The sequence below is a fragment of the Chiroxiphia lanceolata genome, chromosome 16 (genome assembly GCF_009829145.1).
Source record: "Chiroxiphia lanceolata isolate bChiLan1 chromosome 16, bChiLan1.pri, whole genome shotgun sequence".
Lineage (NCBI taxonomy): Eukaryota > Metazoa > Chordata > Aves > Passeriformes > Pipridae > Chiroxiphia > Chiroxiphia lanceolata.
The window spans coordinates 2,669,765-2,679,283 of NC_045652.1; the positions used below are offsets into that span (position 1 = coordinate 2,669,765).

General features: G+C 61.3%; 2 protein-coding genes across 2 annotated transcripts; one reads left to right on the top strand and one right to left on the bottom strand.

The window, feature by feature from the left end:
• Positions 1-127: 127 nt before the first annotated feature.
• Positions 128-6,222, bottom strand: ECI1 (enoyl-CoA delta isomerase 1). The gene is made up of 7 exons (XM_032704420.1): positions 6,148-6,222; positions 5,630-5,758; positions 4,615-4,742; positions 3,937-4,083; positions 2,947-3,068; positions 2,054-2,232; positions 128-642 (listed from the first exon to the last, which is right to left on the bottom strand). The coding sequence occupies exons 1-7, from the start codon at positions 6,188-6,190 to the stop codon at positions 476-478; spliced, it is 915 nt and encodes a 304-aa protein (XP_032560311.1). The 5' UTR covers positions 6,191-6,222; the 3' UTR covers positions 128-475.
• A 919-nt stretch (positions 6,223-7,141) lies between these two features.
• Positions 7,142-8,658, top strand: PTX4 (pentraxin 4). The gene is made up of 2 exons (XM_032704302.1): positions 7,142-7,276; positions 7,402-8,658. Exons 1-2 carry the CDS (start codon positions 7,142-7,144, stop codon positions 8,656-8,658), a joined length of 1,392 nt encoding a protein of 463 aa, XP_032560193.1.
• The last annotated feature ends 861 nt before the right edge of the window (positions 8,659-9,519 follow it).

The window sequence follows — 9,519 nt, forward strand, 5'->3', positions numbered from 1 at the left end:
GTGACAGCCGGCCATGCCCAGAATCCCCAGGACACACAGCTCAGGGCAGAGCTCCCCCAGCCCACCACAAAGCAGAGCCTGGGGACAGGCCACCAGCCAGGACACTGAGACTACGGGGAATGAAGCATCCATCTCCTACCTCACTGAAGATTTATTGACACATCTCATTTCATGATTAACTGTTGGAGAGGAGGGAGGACATCCAAGGACTGGTGGGCTCAGGCCACAGCGTGTGGAGCCCCTCTCCCTGTCCATCCCTCGGGGGGGCTGAGCAGGCTTCCCCTGCTCTCAGGGAAGGCAGCAGTGGTGTCAGGCACTCTACAGGACAAAGGGAAGCGCTGGGGCAGCCATGGGAGCAGTGGCACGCCACCAACTGCTGGCACTGCAGACGGCTTTGCTGTGAAATCCTACAGCCACTGCAGCGTTTCGGAGGGCGACTCGACCTCCCAGGACCTGCCCCAGGGTGGTTGGATCCTCAGCTCTTCTTCTTCTTCAGCATCTCCATGTACGTGCGAAGTGACTTCTGGATGGACTCTTTTGAGATGAAGTTGATGAAGTACTTGATGTCTTCCTCCCGGTGAGCGACCAGGCGGTCCAGCACCGCCTTCCTCATCATGGACTTGGTGAGCTGGCGGGCGTGGTCTGTGGAGAGGACAGTGAGGATGAGGAGCACGCCCTGTCCTCAGCCCTGACCAGCTCCCAGCTGCTGCCACCACCACGTGCAGGTGCAAAGGAGAGGGATCCCACAGCAAAGGGTTCTTTGAACCAGCAGGGAAAGGTGAAGGAAAATCCCACTGTCTGGAAGCTGAACTGGATAAATTCTCATACAATAAATTATGACTGTACTGCTCTGTGGGGAAATGACTTATCTACTGGCACAGATGAAGTGCACTTCCTCCTCTTTGTGCACTTCCTCCTCTTTGTGCCCTCCAGAGCCCAGCCTCTTCCCAATACCCCCTCCCAATACACACCCCCAGGCTCAGGACAGCAGTAACCGAACAAAATTCCTTGTTATTTGAAACTGCTCTGGCTCTAAGCTTCCCCAAACCAACCCCTTCAACCTGTGGCAAGACAGTCTGCTCCTCCCAAACACATTGTAAAAAAAGCCAGCAGCACTGTCCCCTCGAGCTCATCCCTGGGCCTGTGCCATTCCACATGGATATGTGGATGCTGCTGGAGCAGCAAGGGCTGCTGGAGCTGACTGAGGCCTCAAGCACCTCACACACACACAGCCAGATGCAGTGATGTGGCAGCACATCTGTGCAACAGATGTTTTATGCACACCCTCAGTTTAGTTCAGCTGTGATGGTGAAATGATGACTGATCCCCCAGTACACTGGGAAGCCCAAATTGCTCCAGTGCCTGTGTGCTACAGACACCTCCTCCTGCACAGACTCCTGGCTCTGATTCAGGAGAAGTGCCTCCTACAAGTCAGGGGAGGGCACAGCTGAGACATGCTCACTGAGGGGTGAGGTGTCACTCTGCCACCAGGATAGCAGGGGACAGAAGTGGTCTGGGATGGGATGGGACAGCTCAGATCTGGTCCTGGCTGGCAGAGAGCCCTCTCCCAGCTCAGGAACCATGTGCTGCAGTCGTGGAGCAGCCCAAACACACAGGATGTCTGTGCTGTCTGTCTGTCCTCACACCCCCATCACTGCCATCCCCAGCTCAGCAGAGTGCCAAGAGTTGATCCAGACAATGAAAGCAGACTGGCAGCCATCCAGTTGCTCTCACCCAGCCTGTTCCCTCAACTCCGTGGCAGCTTTTCTGGGCTAACACCTCCACTGACAGACACATTCAGTTTGTATCTGGAGCTCAGGCACCTCCAGATTGACTCAGCAGGGCTGGCAGGGCAAGCTGAGCTGGAGCCACGTGCCCTGCACACCCAGCAGAGTGTCCAAGGCTTCCAGGACTGCTGTGCTCAGCTCTCCCACTTCCCAGCCATCCATGCCTTCCCTTTCAATGGAAACTGTTACACAGCTCCCAGGTACCAGCCCTGGCATCTGTCCTTCCCACTCGGATCAGATCCCTTCCTCCCCTGCCAGAGGTTTACCAGGAAGGGCCAGCCACAGGGCCATGACGGCCGAAGCCTTTTCCAGGAGCTTCTCCTCTGGCACCAGTTCATCCACGAGGCCAAGCTTGAGGGCCTCGGGTGCAGGGTGGAGGGAGCCCAGCTGGAGGGAGCGCTCAGCGATCCGGTGTCCCACAACATTCACAAACGTGTCCTTAAACCTGGAGAAGATGGGAGGGAAAGCCACAGTGAGGGAAAGAAACACCCAGGGGCAGCTCACCCAGACACTGGAGCTGAGAGCACCCTGGTCCCGCTCCCCAGGCTCAGGGCTCTGAACAGCAGCTGCAGGCTCAGCCACACCAAGAAAATCGTGTGAGAAGAGCCATTTTTGGCAGTACCCCAACAGAGTTCACTCTCCCTTCCATGAGAGCTTCTCACTTGCCCCTCAATGCACAGGTCCCAGCTGTACCCACTTGCTGTGACATGGGCAAACTTGGTGTGAAAGCTCCTTTCCAACAGTACATTTACATGCTCTGAGGGCAACCAAGGGCCTCAGTATGTTACTGTCCCTATGCTTTCAGAGATCTCCACACCGTGGGATTTTGCAGGTACACACCACATATCCTGAGAAAAGCATATTCCCAGACTGAGCCTGACCAGTGAGAACCCCCAGCACCAGTTTTAGAGTTGACTGCAGGCTCAGAACTGAGGTCCTTGCTGGTTAAGGACATGAGGACATTCTGCAACCTGAAAGCTTTTCAGATACCTGCAGGATAGGACAGAAATGAGGTACTATCTCCTGCAGCTGCATCTACCTGATCACTGACACACAACCTACACCTCCATGACCTGTTAAACTGCCTAATTAACTCCTTGAAGATGAATTCTTTTTAGAGACCTACACATGGCCCTAGAAGCAGGAGGCACTGGCCTACCAGAAGGGAGCCACAATGCCCAGCTGGGCTTCGTTCAGGCCGATGCTGAATTTGGGGTTCTCTGCCATGATCCTGTAGTCACACGACAGGGCGATGAGGCAGCCTCCTGCTGGGCTGGACCCCTGGCAGACAGAAGGATGGAGTGAGTCTAAGACATGGTTACAAATATCCCCCAGCTTCACTGATCCCTCCAGAGTAGGGAAGACACGGGGTGACAGAGCAGATGTCACCCAAATTTCTGATCGCCTGATCTGAAACAGCCCTAAAGAAGATCTCTGAGAGGTTATCAGGGTTTCATTGAATCACAGAATGGTTTGATTGGAAGGGATCTTAAAGCCCATCTCGTTCCAATCCCCCTGCCATGGGCAGGGACACGTTCCACTAGACCAGGTTGCTCAGAGCTCCATCCAACCTGGCCTTGGACACTTCCAGGGATGGGGTAGCCCAAACCTCTCTGAGCAACCTGTGCCAGGGCCTCACCACCCTCCCAGGGGAGGATTCCCTTCCATTTGTGACCATCTTTGCCATGGCTTGGTGCTGCTCAGCCCTGCTCAGGATGCCCGTGGGAAGACCCAGCTGCCTTCAAAGATGGGCTGTGGACAGACACCACCGGGAGCTGCCAGGGCAGCACCGCACTGGAAAATGAAAAGAAGACACCAAACATGTGACAACCCATCCACGGACATGGAGATTCCAACAGCACTTCCCTGTTGGCCAAGAACCACAGCTGGAGGAGCAAAACCTGGTGGAAGTGCTGAAATGCTGCTATACCCCAGCAGTGTCTGCAGCTTACACGGTGCCTGCAGCATCCCACGGTTCCACACCTTCCCACACCCCACACGCTGACAGACACGAATTTCGCCCAAACACCCCAACAAACACATTATTTGGATTTGTTTCAGCCTGATTTTTCGGCTGTCCCTGCCCACACGGCGCAAATAAGCCACAGCAGGTGACAGGTGACAAGGGAGGTGGGTCCAAAGGACATACATTGACCGCAGCGACCGTGACCATATTGGAGCCGTAGAGCCGCAGCCACATCTCCTGCACAGCTCTCCAGAACTCTCCATAGTGCTCCACGTTCTTCCCACACATTTCCATGATGTCCAGGCCAGAGGAGAATATTTTGGGGATAGCCTGGAGTTGGGAAAATACTGATATCACTTAGAGTCACTGTCACCCTTTAGCCCTCGGCGTGGCAGCCTGAGGAAAGTGATAATTATATGCAATACGAGGGTCTTTTGGGGTTCTGAAAATATCTCCCCAGTGCTCCCACAGCCTGGATCATCCCACCACCATGGCCTGCAGTGCTGGGACTCTGCCTGTAGCATGATTTCTCACTGTCAGGGTGCCTGTGTGGGTACAATCAGCCACAGAGCACAAAACCTGCCCTGTCCCATTCCCAGGTACCACCTTATCCCCACACCATGCCTGAAAATAAACACTGGCATCTCCTCCAGGAGATCTCACAGGATGTATCAGGTTGGCAGATAAGCAGATTTGATTTGCATGACAAATGACAACACTTGGTTGTTGTTGTTCTGCCAGAAAAGGGCACAGAAGGAAGATCACAGCCCTTCCAAGAGCCAATCAAAGCTGTCTCTGGGCCCTCCCATCCAAGTGACCAGTGACCCAAGAGACCAAACATGAGCAAGGGACAACACCTACGGATGTAATGATCACACCCCGGCAGGCACGGTCGTTCTCCAGCTTCTCCAGGCTTATGGAAAACTCAGTGAGGAAGTCCAGGCTCAGGCTGTTCACCGGGGGGCTCTTGAACTTCATCATAGCAACGCCTGTGCCAGGGTAAACACAGATATCAGACTCCCCACCACAGCAGCACACACTGCCCTGCCCAGGGCAGCTTCGCCTGCCTCCCTGTTTCCCACCCCCAGCTCTTTAAAAAGCTCCCAGAGCTGCAGGGCCAAGGGTAAGGTCCTGCTTTTGCCCAGTGAGCCAGGCTCACTCAGCCAGTGATGGACCTGGAGCACACACCAGGACACGTGTGGTGACAACTCACATGTTCCAAAGACCAGCCACCTTTGGGGTCATGCTGCTCAACACTTCCCTTCTCTCTTGGCTCAACAGATAAAGTTGAACCTGCATGTTTGTCCCAGCAAACAGCCTTGCCCAGGGGATCACACCCCTGACTGAGCCTGCCAGCACCACGGGAAGGGGTCTGAGCCCTTGTCCCCTCCCAAAGAGCCCTACCCTGCCCCAAAAGGTCCTCCCCAAATGCTTAGTTTGGGTGTTGTAGCCATTCCCAGGAGGACACACCCAGAGGCCTGAAGGCAGGAGCTGTGAAGCCACAAGAAGAGGCACCTTTGTTCAGAGCAGGGACTGTGGTCTCGTGACAGCTATTCCTGGTAGCAGAAATTCCCAACAGCTGTTCCCTGAAGAAGCACTGCCACTCTACCAGGTGCCCAAAGCAGGAACCCCACAGAGGGGACAGTGACAGCCAGGGCTGGCCTGTGGCACCCCAGTAGCACCAGCCACCTGAAGTGCCCACGACCAGCAAGGCTCCTGACCCCAAACACTTGACTCCAAGGGTCCCAAGCAGCTGCAGCTGGAACACCTGGGGCTTTGGTGGCCTTCCATGCCCAGGGCCACACGGGACAGGGATGGAAGTGCCCCTGCCTGTGCCCCACGATGCCCATGGGTCAAGGGTGACACACCACCGTACCTGAGCTCTCGTCCAGCTCCACCTGGATCTTGTTGTTGCTGAAGGCACGACACGAGGCGAGTGGGAGCCCGTGGGGCTGCCGGGGGGCCCTGTTCCATGATGGGGGCCGGCAGCACAGGGGCAGCACACCTGGGGGACACAAAAAGGTAGGGACAGGCAGGGCACAGCCCCCAGGGTGTGGGGAGTGCTCCCCAAAACCACTCTGCATGGACAAGGGGACACCCTGGCACACTGAGGGAGGATACAGGGACACCCCATCCCGTGATGGGGGATATGGGGAACACCCTGACCCACTGAAGGAGGATGTAGGAGCACCCCAACCCCGAGCAGGGGACACGTGGGACACCCTGGCCCATTGAAGGAGGGTGTGGGGACACCCCAAACCCGCGGAAGGGGACACGTGGGGCACCCACGGAGTGACAGCAGAGGATACCCCGGCAGCGCGGGGGCGAACAGGGGGGTGTCGGGGCCAGGCCGAGCCCGAGGCAGGGCCCGGGTGGGGCGCGGTCCGGGCGCACCTGAGCGGGCGATCCGCCGGGCCAGGATCGGCGCCGCCGCCATCTTCTGCCGCGGCTCAAGGGTACGGGGCGGGGCAAAGGCGGGGCAAGGGGCGGGGCCGCCCCGCCCGCGGGACACGGCCCGGCGGGGCCGCGCTCGAGAGGACCCGCCCATTGGCTGAAGGCCCCGCCCATTGGTGGAAAGCTCCGCCCATTGGTGGAAAGCCCCGCCCACGGTCAGTGCTGCTGCGCGCGCGTGCTGCCGCCCCGTGGTGGCCCTGCCCGTACTGCCCGCACTGCCTGCGCTTCTTGTACTGCCTGCACTGCCTATGCTGCCTGCACTGCCCATACAGACAGTACAGATACCAGTGCCCTGCCTGTACTGCCTGCACTGACTGCACTGCCCACCCTGCCTGTACTGACTGACTGTGCTGCTCGCCCTGCCTGTACTGCCCATACAGACTGCACAGACACCATTGCCCTGCCTGCGCTACCTATACTGGCTGCACTGACTGACTGCACTGCCTGCACTGCCCTGTCTGCCCAGATTGCACTGCGTGCATTGCTCTGCCTACACTGTTCTGTCCTACCCTGCCTGCCCGCACTGTCCTGCCTGCCTGCCTTGTCTTGCCTGCCCTGCCCACACTGTTTTCACTGCTCTGCCTGCACTGCCCTACCGTGCCAGCACTGCCTGCACCATTCTACCTCTGTCCTGCCTGCCTGTCCCCCCTACCCTGCATCCAGCCATGTGCCCAGGGTCCCTACACACCTTCCTTCACCCCACAGTCGAGTAGCCCCTGCCTGTCCTCTGCCCGGGACGCCGGAGCCCCGGCAGCTCTGGGCCGGGGCCAGCCGCCCCCGCAGAGCGCTGGCCCGGGGCCGGGGGCTGGGAGTCCCGGTGCTGGGCCGTGCCAGCGGTGGCTGCAGATCTCATCATGGTGGGGGCTGCCTCGGGGGGGCACCACGGGGGCCAAGGCCGGCCGTGCCGGGCAGGCAGAAAGCATCCGGCAGCGGGATGGCGGGGATGGCACTGCCCCTCTGCCTGATCCTCGCTGTCACCCTGCAGGGTGGCCTGACCCAAGCACCAGGACCCCTGGCCCGCCCCGGCCCCGGCCCCCTGATCCTGCGGCTGCGGCGCCTGGAGGAGCAGGTGGGTGCAGGGGAGGGGAGGTGGTGCTGCCCAGCCTGTGCCAGGGGGCCACTCACCATTTTGGGTTGGGCGGGGACCCGGCACTGGGATGTGGGCTCACCCCACCTCATCCCACTCCCTTGCAGTTTCTCCGGCTCCAGGAGGTGACGCTGAGCCATCTCCAGAGCATCGCCAGCAACTACAACATCTCCTACAACATCGATGGGCGCTTCCAGGCGCTGGCGGAGCAGGCGGAGGCGGCTGTCGCTGCCCGGGCAGCCCTGGGTGCTGAGCTGGCCCGGCTGGCCACCACAGGCCGGCGGCTGCACCGCCGGCTGAAGCGGTTGGAGGGGACAGTGGGTGCCCTGAGCCCCCTGCACCGCCCGGCCACCCACCCACCGGCTGCACCGGTGGAGGCTGGCACTAAGCCACACGGCCTTCTGGACACTGCCCGGAGCCGGGACAGCCACCTGGAGCAGGAGCCATGGCACCAGGCTGTCCCCAGCACCCCCAGCCCTCGGCGCCCAAAGACAAGGCGGTGGCAGCAGCGCCGGCAGGAGGAAGGGCACTGGCTGCCGGATAATGCCAGGCCTGGTGGAGCACCCGCGGAACATGCAGAGACTCCTCGTGATGCAGCACTAGCACCCCAGCCCACGGCACCGGTGCTCCCCACCGTGACCACGGTCCCCCGAGAGCAGCCCCCAGCCCGAGAGCAGCCAGGGGAGGGCAGGTACGGCCCCCTTTCCTCGGTGCCAACCTCCCCCGCCTGCTGCACCGGTGCCGTGCTGCTCTTCCCCAACACCTCCGCCGGGCACGGGGCTGTCCTGGCGCTGGGGCCACACCGGGGGCTGCGGGCACTGTCACTCTGCTCCTGGCTGGCCATCTCAGCCCCCCGCCTCGGTGCCTTCCTCTCCTACTCCACCCAGTTCGGCCGCAGCGAGCTGGCCGTGCGTGGCCATGGGGGGGATCTCCCCGGCTCCGCACGCTTCATCCTGGGGGACGGGCAGTTCCGGGAGCTCCCGGTGCAGCCGCTCCTGGATGGCGAGTGGCACCACCTGTGCCTCACCTGGTCCTCCGGCCAGGGCCGGTACCGCTTCTACCTGGACAGACGGCTGCTGGCCGCCGGCTCCGGCTTCCAGCAGGGCTACGAAATTCCCGCTGGGGGCTCACTGGTGCTGGGCTGGGAGCAAGACGGCCCCAGCAGGGACTTGGGCAGTGCAGGAGCTTTTATGGGTCACCTGGCTGGTTTCGCTCTCTGGAGACGGGCTCTCCTGCCCGGGGAGGTGGCCAGGATGGCGACCGGGCAGGGGCTGCCCCGCGGCCCCCTCCTCACGCTGGGCGATGCCTCACTGCAGGGCGGGGTGCGGAGGGTGGCGTGTCCCTGCCTCCAGCACTGCCTGTGACCAGCCCGGCAGCAGGAATGGTGCCGGCTCCCAGCGGTCACGGCTGGCTCACGGTGCTGATGCCGAGCTGGATCCTTCTGGGGTGATGGGACGCCCGGCAGAGAGGACATCCCAGGATCGGGACCACCGGAGGTGGGGCAAAGGGAAAGGGGCCTTGGCAGCCCGTATGGCACAGGTGGGACCAAAGCCAGAGGTCGCCTGCTCCCAGAGGACGTACGACCCATCCTTCCTATTAAAATGCTCCAGACAGTGGAGAAACCTCACTTATTTCTGCCCTGGTCTTCATTGTAGCGCTCGGTGCCACTCAGAGCCCGGCAGGAGCCGGAGCCCAGGCTGGGTCACGCGCGGGTGACCCCGCTCATCCCCTGCCCCTGAGTCAGAGCAGGGGAAGCGGAGCACGGGACAGCCCGTGACCGGGGTGAGCCGGCGGGGCCGGAGCCGCTGCCGCCGGTCCCGAGTGCTGCCCCTGCCCGCGGGGCTCCTTGGCCGGGCAGGGCTTTGGGCTGGGCTGTGCTGCTCCGGGGGGGGCTCGGGCGAAGCACACACGCTCCCAAACAGCCGCTCTGAGGAATTCTGTGTCCAGAGAGCTGGGGCAGCGCCGGCTCCGGGCGCTCCCGGAGCCCCGCGTTCCCGCAGCCTCGAGTTCCCGGGGGCGGCGGGGCGGCTGTGTTCGCTGGGGCAAAGTCTCGCGGCGGACTTGCGGCTTCCCGGGCCGCCGTCACCCGGCCCCTGGGCGGCCCAGCCTGGCCCGTCTTGTCTCGTCTCATCCCGTCCCGATCCGTCCCGCCAGCCCCCAGGCAGTCCCTCGGGAAGGGGGCAGCGGGACTACAACTCCCATGGTGCCCCGGGGCGCCCCCGGCC

Excerpts from the sequence above, each read along its gene's own strand:
- PTX4 (XM_032704302.1), top strand. The coding sequence starts at position 7,142 with ATGGCGGGGATGGCACTGCCCCTCTGCCTGATCCTCGCTGTCACCCTG. Across the intron at positions 7,277-7,401 it reads TGCGGCGCCTGGAGGAGCAG|TTTCTCCGGCTCCAGGAGGT; the intron begins GTGGGTGCAGGG and ends ACTCCCTTGCAG.
- ECI1 (XM_032704420.1), bottom strand. The coding sequence starts at position 6,190 with ATGGCGGCGGCGCCGATCCTGGCCCGGCGGATCGCCCGCTCAG. Across the intron at positions 5,759-6,147 it reads CCGGCGGATCGCCCGCTCAG|GTGTGCTGCCCCTGTGCTGC; the intron begins GTGCGCCCGGAC and ends TGTGTCCCCCAG. Across the intron at positions 643-2,053 it reads CCTGTGGCTGGCCCTTCCTG|ACCACGCCCGCCAGCTCACC; the intron begins GTAAACCTCTGG and ends TCCTCTCCACAG.